At 44.1% G+C, this 18318-nt stretch overlaps 1 protein-coding gene across 1 annotated transcript in view; it reads right to left on the reverse strand.

The window, feature by feature from the left end:
* Positions 1–18318, reverse strand: part of LOC135198254 (uncharacterized) — a 476435-nt gene that overhangs the window by 396334 nt on the left and 61783 nt on the right. Inside the window, exon 4 of the mRNA XM_064225823.1 lies at positions 1800–1921. Coding sequence (XP_064081893.1) covers positions 1800–1921 — 122 coding nt within the window. The remainder of the gene's footprint in view (positions 1–1799; positions 1922–18318) is intronic.

Here is an 18318-nt window from a genome sequence, read left to right on the forward strand (position 1 = left end):
TCAGATTCATACTTCTCTTCGATTCCAAGAGCATGTGCACGCCTGAGACCAATAGACCACCCTCAAACTGTCTCCTTGTTTTTGAATGATGTACTTAAATTAGCCTCAGACACTGACAATGAGTCATGCTCTTACATAACCCTTCTCAGAAAGACCTTATTCTTAATGGTCCTGGCTTCAGGTGCCAGAATATCTGAACTCTCGGCTCTCTCTAGAAATCCAGATCATGTTGAATTCCTCCCGTCGGGTGAAGTATTACTATCCCCAGATTGGAAGTTCTTGGCTAAGAATGAGGACCCACAAAACAGATGGGCTCCATGGAAGATTATTCCTCTGACACAGGACGCATCATTGTGTCCTGTAGTTACTCTTAAATCCTATCTGGCCAGGACTTCCGAATGAACTTCAGGCCCCCTCTTCATTAGAGAGAAAGGTGGTACGATTTCTCTTAAAGGTATTAGACAACAAATACTCTACTATATTAAACAGGCCAACCCGGATTCAGTCCCACACGTCCGTGACATCCGGGCAGTGGCTACCTCCATTAACTATTTTCACAATATGAATTTCGAAGACCTGAAATATACGGGTCGGAAATCTCCAGCAGTATTTAAACGCCACTATCTAAAGAACTTAGAGGCCCTTAAATTCTCAACAGTGGCTGCAGGGAGCATAGTCTCCCCTGAATGACCGAGTCTTATCAACTCCTTTCCTTAGCCCCTTTTTTGTCGGTCCCTTTCCTTTAAATACTCTCTCCTTCTTACCTGCCTCACTCGTATTCCCTGCCAACCCTCTCTCTTCCAGGCCGGGCTGGTTTGTTGCCATCCCGTCACTAGAACTTTTACACAGCATTGAGACCATATTGGTATCACTAACATGTCTGTACATAATCTATTGTATATTGCTTCAGATACCATTATGTTATATTATCTTTATTACTAGTTTTAGGCTCTAGTTAAGGTCCTAATTAGAATTAGTAAGCAAGTTGTCCGCCCTATTACGGCGCATTAAATTTATTCTTAAGTGAAACTTAGGTTTCATTATCCTTTATATACTGTTTGGGTATCTGTTAAGCTTGGATGGCAATTCTCTGATACTTTTTCACCGGCAGACACAGATCGAACCCAGAATAGGGATTTTGACAAAGGAAAAATCTATTTCTGGGGGAAGAAAAGGGGGTGGGGACCTGTGTCGCCCGGTGAACCCATCCCTTCTTCTATTCCCACCCTTAGCCAGTCCAAGCTTGGGTGTCTATTTCAGGAATGAAGATGGCGGGCGTGTAGTAGTAGTAGTACCGAGTGTGAGCGGAAGGTAAGAGAAGTAACTGTTGTAGAGAGCCGTGGGAGGGATTTTGAAAATAATCCTCTAAGTGGCAAGAAGACCTGTTGGTAGTGGCTTCCACTCGCCCTAGTGCTATACTAACACCCTTGGGGTGATCGAGCTGAGGGTAGTAACTTCAGCATACCATGCTAGCTTTTTCTCTGGTATATTTAGGATCTATTTATACTTAGAAAAGTGAGCTACAGGGACTTTTCACCGGGCAACACAGGTCTTCCTCCACAAATAGATTTTTCCTTTGTCAAAATCCCTTTATCAATATCAATATTTCAAAATTAGTAAATAATTTTTTTTCATAAAAATAACATCAAAATACACTAATTGGTGAATAATCATAGAGAGAAAAACCCGCAAATTAGCAATTCCTCCCACAAATAATTTTTATATAGGTCCCACAGAAAAATCCGCTAATAGGTGAATCTGCGAACTCATGAACGGCGAATACGGAGGGTTGACTATACCTCAGAATTTGTATGTAGACGAAATAAGGAAAGCCCAAATTGCACATCTTTCCGATATGGCTGTGTACACACAATTCGTACCTTGTCCCATTTTTCTTCTGTAGCTTCTGCATTAAAATCACCTGAAAAGACAAATGAGTTGCTGAATAAAAATCACTGTAACAAACAAAATATGACATTTTGAATACTTTGATTTTACCTGACCCAAAATTGTTCATGAGTTCTCAGGATACTTCAATTTTATTCAAAGGTTATAAAGTGCAATAATGTGTAGAAAACGTATATTACAGAAAACTGTCAAGTTACCAAGCATAGCTTATAAACTCAAAACAATAACATACATACAACATAACTATCAATTTACACTACATTCTAACTGTTCTTTACATAGGTTTATATCATTTCCTAAATTGTCATATAGATTAGCACAAATATCAATCTTGGACTCAACCAACTAGTCTCTGCAATCTGTTTTTCTCATTAAAACCAAACATTTCCAATTCATTATACAATATCATTAAGTGACTGATATCAATAAATATATAAATATTATATAATCACTAGTAAGACTCTGGGAAAACAGAATACGTGAACAAATAGGATTGTAAATACAGTATAAGAAACAAATAGAGTTGTAAATAACTATCCATGATTTCTAGGAAAAATAGAAAATTCTTAAAGTACTTTGTATTCTTCCTAACTGTACAAACCTGAGGTCCTTTTACATAAGGAATTTACTTTTGGCAAAGGGGGAAAGGCCGTTAAACTTTCGAACAAGGTGGTCAGGCAATTAACTACAGTGTGGTAGGCATAAGTCCCACCTCACAGGATGTAAACATTCCAATTGCCTTTCGGCCAAGGTATCAGATAAGGGGTGGCATGAGGTGAGCATGAAACTATAAAGGATCTCAGGTTTGTATAGTTAAGAAAATTATACTTAAAAATTGGTCATTTGTTCCTACACAATATATACAATTAATTATTGGTTCTTTACATAAAGAAGACTTACTTATTGGAGGGAGGAATCTGAGCGAGTCTTTGAACTGACTGGAGTTTGGCACACCTAGGTTTCTCTTCCTGGTTGATACAGTGAGGAAGAGAACCACACCTCTTGACATGTTGAACGGAGTGTAAGAACTGCATGATCAACTGTCAACCTTCTAGGCCTTCTCAAATGATTGAGAAGAGCATAACATAATTTGAAAAAGGGCTAGGATGAATCTAAGATTTGCTAACAATAAAGCAAATAGAAGCATTGGATTTGTCTTATGGTCAGGGTCTCCTTCCTCCCCTTGCTAGTGGAAGGGAAGGGGTGCCTCTATAAGTCTAATACATAATAGAAAAATAAAAGGGGAGCTTGATGTGACACTTACCTGCATCAGTTGCCAGATCCAGCATGAGATGGCTCAAATCCTACTCTGCCCGAAGAAAGAGAATGAAGGATAGAGAGGAAGGAAGAGGAGGAGAGGCTAGCCACTCACAAAAACTATCTTACTTCGATAACCATACATCATCACCCGCTGCAGAGTACACTCTCCTGATCATCTCACAAAGCCAGAAAGAGATCTTGTTCTTGGATGAGCCAGTACTAACAAATAGTCGTCGACACTCAGGCTGGAGATGTCGTGTCCTCTTAAGATAATACCACAGCATTCTAACAGGGCTGTCTGACGACTCATAAAGGCTCATACAGGGCACAAGTCAGGCTCCTCAAAATGGGAGTCACATCCCACTCAGGGGGCCTGAGGTCCCTGGGAGGGCAAGACTGTATAAAACTTCTCATCAGTAGCAAAATCTCCAGTGAGGAGATGTCTACTCCTTTCAAGTACAAGACTAGGCTGAGGCCAGCCCCACAGCCTTTTACAGCTGAAACAGAGAGAAGCTTATCTCAGCGAAGGATGATGAGGAAGTCCATGACCCACCGCTGAAACTATGGCCTCCCAGACTGGAGTGAGACCCTGTCTACGACACCAACCATAGAAGACAGCCCACTTTCCTTGGTATACTGCTGCAGAAGACTGAGATATCCAAACATCTTTGTTGCTGTGTGGCAAGAAAAGCCTCTTGCTTGCAAAAGAACACTGGATAGTCTCCAGCCATGAAGACACAGGGACTGCACTGACTGACGGTAGGTACCACTCTAAGTGTGTTGGGGACACAAAAGGTTGTGCCAGGGAGGAATCTCTCTCAGTGCCTTGGATAGCAGAGCTAGCAGGTTGGGATACCAAACGGCATGTGGCCACTTGAAGGCCACCAGAATCATCCTGAGATTCTAAGTGATCAACATCCTGTTGATCACCTTGTGAATCAGAAAAAACGGAGAGAAGGTGTAAATGTCGAGACTGTTGCACGGGTGTTAGAATGCATCCTTTGCAGCCGTCCATGGGTCTGGCATGATGGAGCAGAAGACTTGAAATTTCCTGTCATATGGGTGGTGAACAGATCAATGGCTGAAAGCCCCCACAGTTCCAACAACCTATCTGTAATGTCTGAATGAAGGGACCATTTTGTCCCTATCACTTGATTCAGGCAGCTAAGCTTGTCTGCCACTACTACATTCCTCTTGCCTGGAATGTATCTGGATGACAACTCTATCAAATGAGCTACTGCCCACTCGTGCACCTGCATTGTCAACTGATGAAGTGGGAGATATACATGAACCCCCACTTGTTGACATATGCCACTGCTGTGGTGTTGCTCATCAACACCACAGTGTTCCTCACTCGATTCTGCCACTCCTCGATTCTGACACTCTTGGAGGGCCAGGAACGATACCTTCAGTTCCAGAATATTGATGTGAAGGTACTTGTCATCTAGGTTCCACAACCCCAAAGCCAGCAACTCCTCCAAGTGTGTGCCCCATCCCTCGGTAGATACATCCAAGAGCAGAAACACGCCGGGAGAGGAAGTATGTAGGGATACTCCATTGTATTACGAGGTTCCTGTCGTCCATCCACCAGTCTAAGTCCTGTCTCACTTCCTTTGATAGAGGAATGAGAAAGGACTGAGGATCTCAAGACTGGGACCAGAACTACTTCATTCTCTCCTGAAGAGAACGAAGATGAAGGCACCCACGAGGGACAAGCTTCTCCAATGACGACAGGTGACTGAGGACAACTTGCCACTAGTAAGGTGGTTGCTCCCATCGAGATAGAAACAGCTGCACTACCTGACTGACCCTGCTGATATGAGAATCCAAGGGAAAGACTCTTGCTGCTACCATGTCTATCAGCTCTGCTTGGGGACAAGGTCAGATTCCTTGAATTTTATTATGACCCCTAGGCTGTAGCAAAACTAGAGAAGTCAATCCCTGTCTTGGAGCAACTGCGAGCTCAGGAGCTCGCTGAGACAAGCCAATCATTGATATATCTCAAAGACATACCCCCATACGAATGGGCCCTAGCTGACAGAGGGGCGAACCTTGTGTGAACACCTGGGGAACAGTCAACAGCCCAAAAGCAGAGTACCCTGAGTTTGAGTACTGCTTCCCCAAGGATAAAGCTGAAGTGCTCAACAGAGGACGGATGGATGGGTATTTAGAAAAATATGCATCCTTCATGTCCACCGTAAGCATGAAGTTATTCTCCCTGATGGAAGCAAGCACCGTGCATGCTGTTTCCATCATGAACTGGGTCTGGCAAATGAATCTCTCTCTCTCTTGCCGAGATATATGTATTTTGTATGATATATAAATGATTTACTAATTTTTCAAATAATATTAATGTTAACAGCAATAATATAAATTCATTAAAGAAAATACTATAGTAAAATAGTAAGAGTTTAGCTTATAAGTTAATAGGTTATGACATAGGTAATCCTCAAGGATTACCCTTTCCATGGTCTATCCAGAGCTCCATGGTGACCAGACTAGTGTCAAAGAATTCTCTTAACTGGTCTTGTGGCTGGGTATTGTGTTGTAATGATGAACATTATAACACGTGATAGAGTATAAATGGACTCGGGATAAGAGGGCACTTTCTATTATCCTCAGTGAACGGTAATATCCAGTTTACCTAAATCAAAACTGCAAAACAAGAAGTGCACCATCATATTGTTTACATACGACCAAAATCCGACCAAGATGCCATTCCATTCTGTTGGTCAATGCAGGATGACCCCTTATCCAAATCCATGTCTTTATGTCAGGAAAGTGGGAGGGTTTTGAGGAATCAAACAATGACCACCAAAAATAGGTTTTACTTACATCAAAACCTGTTTTTTGATAGTGTAGTTGCTGTCTCGTCCTCATGGAGCTTTACAAAGAAATTGACGTGACAAAAAGCTCTTGAATTTTAATCCCAACAACACAAAAACATTTTTGGTCCAGGGTCAAACCACTAGTTTCAAGGCCCCATTCTTTATTCCAAATACCTTTAGGTTTGGTAGCAAAGAACAAGACACTAAGTGCGAACTCACGTTTTTTAGGGTGAAGTTCTGTGGTGACTTACCTAAGCATGCTGGGTATGGTTGCTGTATTGTCAAACCTTCCTCAGCAATAGTTAGCATACCTGCTTGTTAAGAAGGACCTGTGGTATTGATCTAGGGCCTATGGGTCAAGACTATCCATGCCACCTATCATACACAGTGTATTCGAACTTGTTCGAATTTGTGGCAAGTGTTGCTACCTACTGATACACAGTGTAGTCCAACTTCTTCAAACTTATGGCAAGTGTTGCTAGTGTAGGAAAAATGGACTTTTTGGGATGTCTGCTGTGACCTCTAGCTAAAACCTTAAATGCTTGAACTGGGCATAATGTTTTGTCTCTAATCTAGTTACTTAGAATAGATTTCCTTCATATAGCAACCCATTCTTGGCCAGGAATGGCATGCCAGAGGAGAAAGAGGTTGAAAGGGGCGTGGTTGCTCACCTTTCTTGGCAGAGGTAGAAGAAGGCTGGGTGTTTCTGCAAGTGCCCTTTGAAGCCTGTCTCTTCTTAGGGGCCGAGGAAGCGCAAGCCTGACCAGAGGGTTGGGCTGCAGCAGCACATGAAGACCCAAAAGTCTTGGCCACTGACTGGTGGAAAAGGCGGCCGTCGTCTTTGGCATGTCTCTTGTCCACCTCAGCATCTACCAACTCTCTAGGAAGAGGACATTGGCAGAACCCAGCAACGGTACATTCCTGACGGTCAATGTCAACTCGGGACCTGCAGGCAGCATAGACCCGAACCTAAAGTCAGCACAGACCCTTCCAAGGGTGGGCAGAAAAGCTTCTATCAACGCAGATGAGAAGCTTCTCCGAGCAGCTCAATCAAATTGAACTCTCCTGCCCAGATACCAGGTTATTCACTTGACCAAGTACCCCCTTGGCAAGTATGGACCATGGCAGCCCCACAAAATCACTGTACTGAAGAATCAGCACGATGACCTGGGGAAGAGGACCCTAGAGTCCTATCAGGGTCCAGTCCTCCTGATCTACTCGCCCACAAGAGGGAGAACCTTGTCAACCCTGCGGGATCCCTCCTGGACTACTTGGGTGTATAAACCCAAGTGTACACATTCATAGCAGAACTCCGATAATAAACAACCTCAAAAACCCTGGCATGAAGACTTTATATATTATATATTTTAAAAATAGGTACATAGCCTGGAAGAGAGGGTGTTTGTTAGTTTTTTAAGTTTAAACTTAAAATTAAAACTTAAGTAATAGGTTAAACTAAAATTATAGAGGATGCGAGATCCCATATAAAACAAGCTTAAGTTTAAAATAAGAGATTAAAATTAAACTTAAGAACTATAATCTTGTAGGGATTAGCTAACGGAGTTGGAAATACTTACCCCGTCTAAGAGCTGGCTCACCAGATCATAGCAAATCGTGCAGGTCTCGTGACACCAGACTTGAAGGTTCCCATGCGGAGTCGCGCATGGAGCATGGGATCTGCAGACTTCATGCCCACAGGGGTCCTGGAGCATGGCATTACATCCCGGATGCTCACAGTTGGTGGTCTGTAAGTGAAAAGATACATGAGCATCCTAAAAGATATCACTTACAGGCTAGAGGTTAAAAGAACTCCGCTGCATGCCGGAGCGCGAAAAAATTTTTGGGCATAACCCCTCCCTTATCGCCTGAATAGGCTATAACCCCGGAGAGATCCGGTGTGAGCAGGCAATGGAGGGATTGGCTTAAGGTAGCTTAAATTAAACTTAATATAGTTTAAATTAAATACTAATTCTTAAACCTATAGACATCGAACGTACCGGACTAAGTCCGGTGCGTGGCGGAGTTCGTGTCGTGATATCAGCGCGACGGAGTGGTTAGTAAAGACCAACTGTATGCCGCAGTCCGCCCGTCAGGGTGGACTAGCACCTTTCCACGTGGATGCCGGAGCTCTGGTAGATTAAAGAGCACCAGTAAGCTGGGAAAGGGCGAGAGGGCAAACAGACTCGCGCTAGCAAAACCGGAGCGACCGGATTAAACGACGGAGGGGGATAAGGCCAGTCCCCCCCCCTTTAGTCATCCGAGCGTGCCGTGAAGCTAGAGAGGTCGAGTCCAGTCTGGGTCTGTCCAGCCCCCCTACTCCCTCCGCCTAGGGAGAGAGGGAGGAGGCAGGCCCGGGTATGTGGAGCGAGCGTGGGCAGACCAGCCCTAACCCCCCCAACGGCCCTATGGAAGAGCGGGAGGAGGGAAAGGTGACTGGACAGGCGTCTGGCTGCTCCGTGATCACGTGGTGACCACGGAGCGGTAACATATAATACAATGAAACAATACAGCCTAGGATAAAACAACCGACTAATCAGAGAGATGCTATAGAGAAGCAACCGAACTGAAGCGCGGAAGCATAGTGGTGGAGACCAATAAAACATAACCTAGGCTACGTGAAGCCAGACGCCGCTACACTAACATAAAACATAAATAATCAAAATCACTAACGTAAAGAAAGAAAATAAAACAGTAGGAGAAAAAAATCCAGGAGTGTACGACTAACTCGAAAGAAAGTCTACCACTCAAAGCTAGCCGGGCCGATACTAAGAGCTGTGGCTAGGGTCTGGATGGAAGATGCCTACGCAAGGTGAAAAAGACATGCATGCATGACATAAACCCAGTAGGCTGTACCCTTAACATAAAAATAAATGGATAACTAATAATAGAGCGTAATGAAATAAGGGAAGGTTTCTGGGGTATGGAAGACCAAGAACGAACCACGCCACGAGGCAGAACCATGCTGCCATGCTTCGACTAGAGCTCGTATTTATACCTAAAAAAAAACGGCAAATACTGACTCAAGGCCGGAAAAAACCAAATAGCAATAATCACTGATTACTTAACTTAGCTGCTGCGATGGCTGTACGCTCCATGACGAATAAATCCAAGAAAAAGGGCACAAAAAACACAGAGCAAAAAAGGGCACGTGTATATGCTGTGCGCTAACTGAAAAGGATGGCCACACAGAGGCGCAGCAGTCGGGCAGCATGGGATGAGTAGTAGTAGTTGCTGCCCACTCTGTGGGTCGGCTCCCCTCTAGTGGGGATTTTGTAGTGGGAGATTTCTATTGGCAAGCGGTTCGTGGTAGTGGTCTCACTCGCCATAGTGTTCATACCGACACCCTCTTGGAGGGTGAGCGAGTCAGTTGTACTGACCTTTTCTTTATTTTATTTATTCTCTGGTATGTGTTAGTACATTTACCTTAGAAATAATGGATTAAAGGATATTTCGCGCAGCGACACGAACTGAGCCCAGAAATAGGTACATGTATGTATGTATAAACAGGCAGTCCCCAGTTAACAAAGGACTCGATTAGTGGCGATCAGGCTTTATGGCGCTTGTCTAGTGCCATAAAATTGGGGATTTACGGCACCTTAACAAGCCAAGATTCGATTATCAGCAACATAAGGTGCCAATAATAGTTATGGTGCCATGACATACCTAACAGAGGCACATTTAACCGGTTATTGGAGCCATTAACCAAAACTTGGCGCCATAAATCACCAAGTTTCTGTTAATAGCAGTTTTTGCTTATCAGCACCCCAACCAGAACGGAACCCCGTCGATGTATGTAGTATGTATATAATATATAATATATATATATACATATATAGAATATATATATATATATATAAAAATATATATATATATATATATATATAATATATATTTATTATACACACACACATATATATATATATATATATATATATATATATATATATATATATATATATATGTACTATGTACGGCCTCTGAGAGAGGTCCGCTTCAGGTTCGATATGAAATAAAATAAAATAAAATTTCAACACAAACAGTTGAAACTGGGGATACAAATATAGAAAGAAACACTAACACAACAAAGGTTTATTTACAAGCTTACTAACAAAGTTAAATGCAGAATGGTATCTCCTATTTACATAAAAAATAAAATCTTACACTGCATGGACCGGGGGAACAGTGAGGGAATGGAAGTACTTGCCGGCCGGTTTGGCAACTCGAAACGATGGCTTCACAAAAGAACTGCGACTGCCGACATCTTCTTGACTCCGTATTGCAGAAAATAATGTCTACTCTTGATACATGAGGGGCAGGAACTTCCCACAAAACCTCTAGCAGAACGTCTCTTCTCTGAAGTCTCCCCCTACGTCGAAATAACTCGGTCGTCCACTTCTGAAGATGGCTTGACCAAAATTCAACCAACTCTCGAGCAACTTTTCCTCTGATCCTTCATCGGTTCCTTTTTCTCTTATCTCTCTCGGATGATCTCTGCTGCTGCTGATCTCTCACTGATACTCTGATCTGTGGCTCTTACTGAGGATATCTCTCTGACTAACTGATGCTCTCTCCTTTCTGGCTTTCTCCTACTTAGTCTGTCATATTTATACGGCATTCTGGGGCAGGGCCTACGGCAAGCGTCACAGACTCCCGAGATTACCGGAACTTCTTAGATGAATCTGACGAGGTATTGCATCAGAAATCACGCGTTTTCTCACGTCACATCGGCGCCTGTCGAGTTCCACAACACTCCTGCCGATTCTAGAACCATCATGAGAACAGGCACCTCCAACACAATGCGCTAATGCCTCCTTGCTGCCGAACTTCTCGAAAATGCGTTTTCCTTTCCTTTATCTTTCTTTGCTATGATGCAATTACCATCACATGCCCCCCCAAAAGAGAAAAAAATGAAATCAACTGATTTTTTTTTTTCTAAAGAGAAACAAGAATTAAACAGCAGGGGTACAATTCTGCATAAAGCTTTAATCCAGTCAAACACGCACGCTTCTCCACTCACACACTCACTCGTGCGATAACAGAAAACGGTCACTAGGCTACTCATTCTGAGAAATCTCTAAAGAGGCTATCAGCTATACATTATCCTTTCCCCTTATATGAACTATCTTCAAGTTATAGTCTTGTAATTCTGTCTTGTAATTCTAAACTCCAACGCATTAGACGTTTATTCTTGTTCCCAAACCTCTCCAAATAAACTAACGGATTATGGTCAGTATACACAGTTAAAACAGAACTACTACGTGCGTAAATCTCAGTGTTGCAAGGCTGTAACTAAAAATGATATTGTTATGATACAATAAAGTTTTATGCATACTTACCTGGCAGGTATATATATAGCTTATCCTCTTTGACGCACTGGCAGAATTCAAAAAACTCGCGGCAACCGCTAGTACACTGGTAGTTCAGGTGATGGCCACCCCGTTCCCGTGGCGCTGGTACTTGGAACTATTCCCGTTTTCCTCAGATTTTCTCTGAACCCTATCTCCTGAGGGGAGGAGGGTGGGAATTTAATTATATATACCTGCCAGGTAAGTATGCATAAAACTTTATTGTATCATAACAATATCATTTTTATGCATGACACTTACCTGGCAGGTATATATATAGCTGATTGACACATTTGGAGGTGGGTCATAGACAGCAACATCGTCATAATTCAAAAATTAACTAAATTTTTAAAATTATTTATTAAGTTCCTTACCTGCTAAGGTAGCTGACTTCGTAGGTCCTGGCCTCTTAGCCTGCTAAACCTTAGTAGCTCTCAACTAGGATGTGACCTGTTTGTTGAGAAAGCTAACAACAAGGGTCTGACAACTGGACATGACCAATCTGCTGACAGAGAACCCTAGCCCTCATTCACCACGGGCATTCATGCTAGGAAAGTTAGTCACCTGAACCACACACACATACAATAATAAACACTAACCAAAAACTGAGCTGGTATTAACCTTCTCAGACAACCATAAAAAACACTATAACCTAATAAAATAAAACCTAGCATGTTATTAGGTTATGGGGTGGAAACTCCTTTGCCGAGTACTGTACTGAGGAAACATACGGGCCTAACGTTTGACAATTATCAAAAGTTGTCTTCACGTCTCTAAGGTAATGAGAGGCAAACACAGAGTTTGTCCTCCAAAACGTCAAATCTATAATGTCCTTGAGGGCTAAATTTTTCCTGAATGCTAAGGACGTAGCTACTGCTCTCACCTCATGAGCTTTAACCTTAATCAAGCCGAAGCATTCTTCCTGACAAAGTAAATGAGCTTCTTTAATGACTTCTCTTACAAAGAAAGCCATCGCGTTTTTAGACATAGGTCTAGTAGGATCTTTAACAGAGCACCACAGAGAACATGAAGTTCCCCTAATGCTTCGTTCTTTCTACGTCTACGAAAACCGTAAGGCTCTTACTGGGCAAAGAACCCTTTCTTGTTCTTGACCTACTAGATCAGCCAGTCCTTCAATCTCAAAATGATCTTGGCCACGGATGCGAAGGATTCTCATTCTTTGCTAAGAACTCCTGTTGAAAAGAACAAACTGCTTTGTTGGTGCTTCCAACCTACTTGCTTGTCAATAGCTTGCAGCTCGCTAATCCTTTTAGCTGTAGCTAAGGCTACTAAGAAAATAGTCTTCTTCGTTAGCTCTCGCAAAGACGAACTGCCCATAGGTTCAAACCTATCCGTCTCCAAGAATTTGAGAACGACATCCAAATTCCAAGAAGGAGTTCTGCAAAGTCGATCCTTCTTTGTATTAAAAGATCTGAGAAGATCTCTAAGATCTGCGTCGTTGGACAGATCTAAACCTCTGTGTCTAAACACTGCAGACAACATACACTTATAACCTTTAATTGTCTGGTTAGCCAAACCCAGTTCCTTCTTCAGTATAGAAGGAAATCTGCAATTTGTGTCACAGAGGTACTGGAATGAAGAAATCTTCCGATTCTTACACCATTTACGGAAGTTCTCCCACTTCGACTGGTACACTTTGATAGTTGATGGCCTTCGTGCTCTTGCAACTGCCTTCGCTGCTTCTCTAGAAAACCCCTCGCTCTTGACAAGTCTTTCGATAGTCTGAACGCAGTCAGACCCAGAGCGGGTGTTGTTCTTGTGGAACCTGTCGAAGTGGGGTTGTTTGAGAAGATCTACTCTCGTGGGTAGACTTCTCGGAGAATCCACTGTCCATTCCAGTACCTCTGTGAACACGTTTGGGCCGGCCAGTATGGGGCTATCAGAGTCAGCCTTGTTCCTCGACTTTCCCTGAATTTTTTCATTACCTTTCCTAAAATCTTGAACGGGGGAAAAGCGTACGCATCTAGACCCGTCCAATCTAGTAGGAAGGCATCGACTGCGACTGCAAGAGGGTCCGGGATTGGAGAACAATAGTTTGGTAACCTCTTCGTCGCTGCGGTAGCGAAAAGATCCACTACTGGAGTGCCCCAGAGCTTCCACAGTCTCTGGCATACTTGAAGATGCAACATCCACTCCGTGGAAAGCACTTGTCCGTCCTGCTCAACAGATCCGCTCTGAGTTCTTCTCTCCTTGAATGAACCTGGTGAGCAGGGTGACGTTTTCTCTCTGCGACCACAGAAGAATCTCCTTCGCCAAGTTGCAAAGGGACAACAGTGGGTTCCTCCTTGTTTTCGTATATATGCCAGAGCTGTGGTATTGTCCGCGTTGATCTGCACCACTTTGCCGCTGATCCACGGTCTGAACGCTTTCAGAGCCAAGAAGATCGCCATCAGTTCCTTCCTGTTTATGTGCCATGCCTCTTCTTCGTTCCAAAGGCCTGACTCCTCCCGAGGGCCCAGCGTCTCCCCAGCCTGCGTTCTGACGCGTCGGAAAAATAATATCCGGTCTGGGTTCCTCTGCTGGAGTGACGTACCCTCTGACAACCTCCCCGGAACTAGCCACCACTTTAATTCCTCCTTTATCTTTGAAGGAATTGGAAACCGGAAGGAATCTGGTTGCGATCTTCTTGGCCAGACTTCGTTCAGAAAGAACTGTAAGGGCCTCATGTGAAGTCTCCCTAGTGAAATGAACCGCTCTAACGAAGAGTGTCCCCAGCAGGCTCATCCACTCTCTCGCCGAGCATTGGTCTTTCAATAGGAATTCTTGCACTTTCCGCAGGCACATGGTCTGCCTTTCGGGTGAGACAGAAAAGCCCGAAAAGTCACTGAGGATATCAGAATCCCCAAATAAACTAGCTCCTGAGAGGGGATCAACCGTGACTTTTTCAGGTTTACCATCAGACCCAGTTGCTGAGTTAACTCCAATGTGATGTTCGTGTCCTCCAGACATTTGCTGTTTGATTGTGCTCTTATGAGCCAATCGTCGAGGTAGAGAGAGACTCTGACTCCTGACAAATGAAGCCACTTCGCCAGATTCGACATCATTCTTGTAAAAATTTGAGGAGCCGTGCACAGACCGAAACAAAGGGCTTTGAATTGATAAATCCTGTCCTGGATCACGAATCTCAAATATTTCCTGGACCTTGGGTGAATCGGAATATGGAAGTAACGCATCCTGAAGGTCCAGCGTTACCATCCAGTCCCCTGGTCGTACCGCTGCCAGTACTGAATCGTTCGTCTCCATCGTAAAACTTGGTCTTTTCTACGAACAAGTTTAGCTGGCTTACGTCCAGTACTGGCCTCCAACCTCCTGATGACTTCGGTACTAGAAACAGACGGTTGTAAAAACCTGGGGATTCGTGATCCAGAACCGGTTCTATGGCCCCCAACCCTTTTCTAACATGCTGACAACCTGATGCCAAAGGAGCCTCTCTCTTCTCTAAATCGATGTAATGAGCCCCTAGGGCTCTCGGAGCTGTAGCGAGAGGTGGTTTCTTGAGAAAGGGATCTTGTATCCTTCCTTCGCTACCTTACAGACCAAGGATCCGCTCCTTTGCTTTGCCAGATTCCAGAAGTCTAAAAGTCTGGCCCCCACACAAGTCTGGAGGACTTCTGACTCATTGCTTGGTTGAGGTTTTGGAACCTCTTTTGGCTGGAACTCTTTTCCCTCTAAATGCTGGTCGGGAAAAAGTCTACCCCGAAAGGGCTGCTGTGATGTCTTTGTATCCTTCGGGGTCTTCTTCATTACATTAGAAGGTAAATACTTCCTTACAGAAGACGTAAGAAGATCCTGAGTAGCCTTCTGAGTGAGGGAGAGCGAGATGTCCTTAATGATATCCTGAGGGAAGAGCTGTCCTGAAAGCGGAGAGAACATCAACTCCGACTTTTGCGCGTTCGAGACTCCTTTAGCAGCGAACGAGCACAAAAGATGTCTTTTCTTCAAAACGCCTGCTGTAAAAAGTGAAGCCAATTCATAGCTCCATCTCTCAAGGCTTTATCCATACAGGACATGATACTTCTCGGCAACTCGGATTCTGACGAATCTTCCATCTCCGAAGTCCGAGCCAGGGCCCCCAACGACCAGTCAAGAAAATTAAACACATCAAAAAGTCCGATAGATACCTTTGAGTAAATGGTCGAACTCTGAGAAGTCCACCACACTTTGGCTGAATGTAAAGCATGTCTACGGGAGCTGTCCACTATGTTGGAAAAGTCTCCCTGGGAGGAGGCAGGAACTCCCAGGCCAAGACTTTCCCCCGTAGATACCAAACACCAGACTTCGAAGCCAACTTGCCGGAGGAAAGGCAAAAGAAGTCTTCCCCGACTCTCTCTTCTCCTTCAACCACTCATTACGAGTTGAGGGCTTTCTTGGCCGAAATAGACAAAGTCATTTTCAAAAAAGACGATTTCTTGGCTGTCTTCGTCTTCGAAAATTGAGACAAAGGCGATGGCGGGCTGAAGGTTGAAAAGAAAATCTCCTTCAAACAAAGAAAGAAGGCACTCTGTTAGTCTCTTGTAGTCTGAAGAAGGAGCTTCCACATTCTTGTCCTCTTCCGCACTCTCCACAAATTCTTCCTCCTGCGAAGAAATATCTTGAAAACCAAGATCCTGATGACTCTCCAAAGCAGACTCCTTATGCAGAGCCTGCTTAGAGAGCGAATGCGGCGCTGTCTCCTTGTAAAACTCCTCTCTTCCTTGTCGAGAAAAAGTTTCGACTTGCTGCCGCCTGCGTCCTGCGTCCTCCTGAACGTATGCGTCACCATGCGTCCATCACTCTTCCTCTTGCGTCCTGCGTCCTGCACTGCTTCGTCCTTCTTAAGGGATGCACTGCGTCCTGGCTGCGTTGCACGTCCTGCGTCCTCTTGGAGGACTTAACCGGGGAGAGACGAGTCCTTACGTCTAAACGAAGGTTGTTCGGGCTTCTCCATGATGTACAATCACTGCTAATTCTCTCCTGCATGTCCCGCAGAACTTCCTTCGTCTCCGCTTCCTTACGAGACTCCTGATGATGAGGAGATCGAGGACGCACCGGGCTAACACGGAGAGGCGAGCGAACCTGCGGTCTACGCAGAGGAGTTCCTCTAACGCGGAGAAACACCTCTCACCGCACCGCTAGTAACTTCCAACTGACGAGAAATCCTCTTCCTTTTGATAGGGATAATTTCTTCATCCTCCGATGAAAAAATCTCAGGGCTACTCCACCCTTCTTGGTCAACAGCCCTTTCATCCTGTGATGAGGACGGAAAGTATGACCTCTTGAGAGGACGCGATACTCCGCGAAACGCCTACTCCTTCCTTGAGGCCGAACTATCCGAAGAATTACGGCACTTCCCAGTATCGCCTTTTCCATGGCGTACTGCTGCAGCCTGGGAAGCAACAGGGACTGCCTGAAGGGACGACTGATCGCGAGTAAACCCCTCTCGCCTCCTTCGACTGTCGACATGCCTTCTCCCTTGGGTCTGGGAGCTTGACAGAGGTCTCGGTCTAGGAGCACGAGAGGGACGATCAGTGGCCCCCTCCACAACACTGTCAACCAAACACTTCCACTTTGTCTGTTAATCGTTTAATTTGATCTCCCATGGACGCAAGGGCAGCGAACACTTTCACGATTTGTGGATCAGTAGTATCCTCAGATACAGCAACGGGCGCAGGAGAAACCTGAGGGGAAGGTGCTACGTCTACATGTGAATGAGCTGGAGAAGACACCTGCAAAGATTCATTCAAAGGCATATCCCCCCCCCCCCCCGAAGATCCCGATCTCTCACTCCTAGATACAGATCTTCTAACCCGATCTTTTTCTAATCTCTCAACATACTTCATAAGAGCCTTCCACTCTTTTCTCATTCAGACACTGACATTTATTGCACCTATTGTCCCACGTACATACAAAACTCCCGACACTTCTTACAAATAGTATGTGGAATCTACCGATGATTTCGGCAGTCTAACACCTTACACCCTTCTTTCACACACTCTAAACATACTTCCTGAATCAGACATACTAAACCAAAATCCAAACAAAATGCGATTGCCACGCTAACTTCGTGAATACGATACCAATATCCAAAAAGTCAGTCAACGAGCAGGAAATTCTAACAGAGAACCAACAACGATGTTGCCGGTTCGGCTGGCAGAGAAAATCTGAGGAAAACGGGAATAGTTCCAAGTACCAGCGCCACGGGAACGGGGTGGCCATCACCTGAACTACCAGTGTACTAGCGGTTGCCGCGAGTTTTGAAATTCTGCCAGTGCGTCAAGAGGATAAGCTATATATATACCTGCCAGGTAAGTGTCATGCATAAAACAAATAATTCCTTTTCAATAGTGGAACACGTAGTTCTGTTGCGCTGTATTCAGTTTCTTTGAATAATAGGTAACTGGGAGTTTCATTCCATTCACTTCTTGTAACAAAACCCCTCCTACGTCAATATCACTGGCATCGATTGCTAAATTAAATTCCTTACCAAAATCGAATATTAATAAAACTGGCTCGTAAATCATTATAGCCTTTAACTTGTTGAAGGTTTCCACACATGCGACATCAAATACAAAACTGCGATCTTTCTTAAACAGATTAATTGTGGGAGCGCTTATTTCCAAGAAATTTGGTACGAATCTACGGAAATACGAAACCATTCCGAGAAATCTCATGGTCTGTTTTTTAGTTGTTGGGATTGGGAAATTCACGATAGCTTCTACGTTCCGATCCTTAGAACAGGTTTTACCAAGACCTAACTTATGTCCTAGATAAGTAATAGAGGCTTTCCCAAATTCACATTTCTTTAGATTAAGAACGAGATTCGCTTTGGTAAGGGCCTCCAAGACTCTCGCCAAAGTCCTTACATGATCCTCCCAAGTCTCTGAAAATATCACAAGATCATCTAAGTACACGACACAGCTGTTGATGCCATTTAAAACTTGATTCATTATCCTTTGAAAGGTACTGGCTGCGTTCTT

The sequence above is a fragment of the Macrobrachium nipponense genome, chromosome 22, assembly GCF_015104395.2.
Source record: "Macrobrachium nipponense isolate FS-2020 chromosome 22, ASM1510439v2, whole genome shotgun sequence".
NCBI classification, from domain to species: Eukaryota; Metazoa; Arthropoda; class Malacostraca; order Decapoda; family Palaemonidae; genus Macrobrachium; species Macrobrachium nipponense.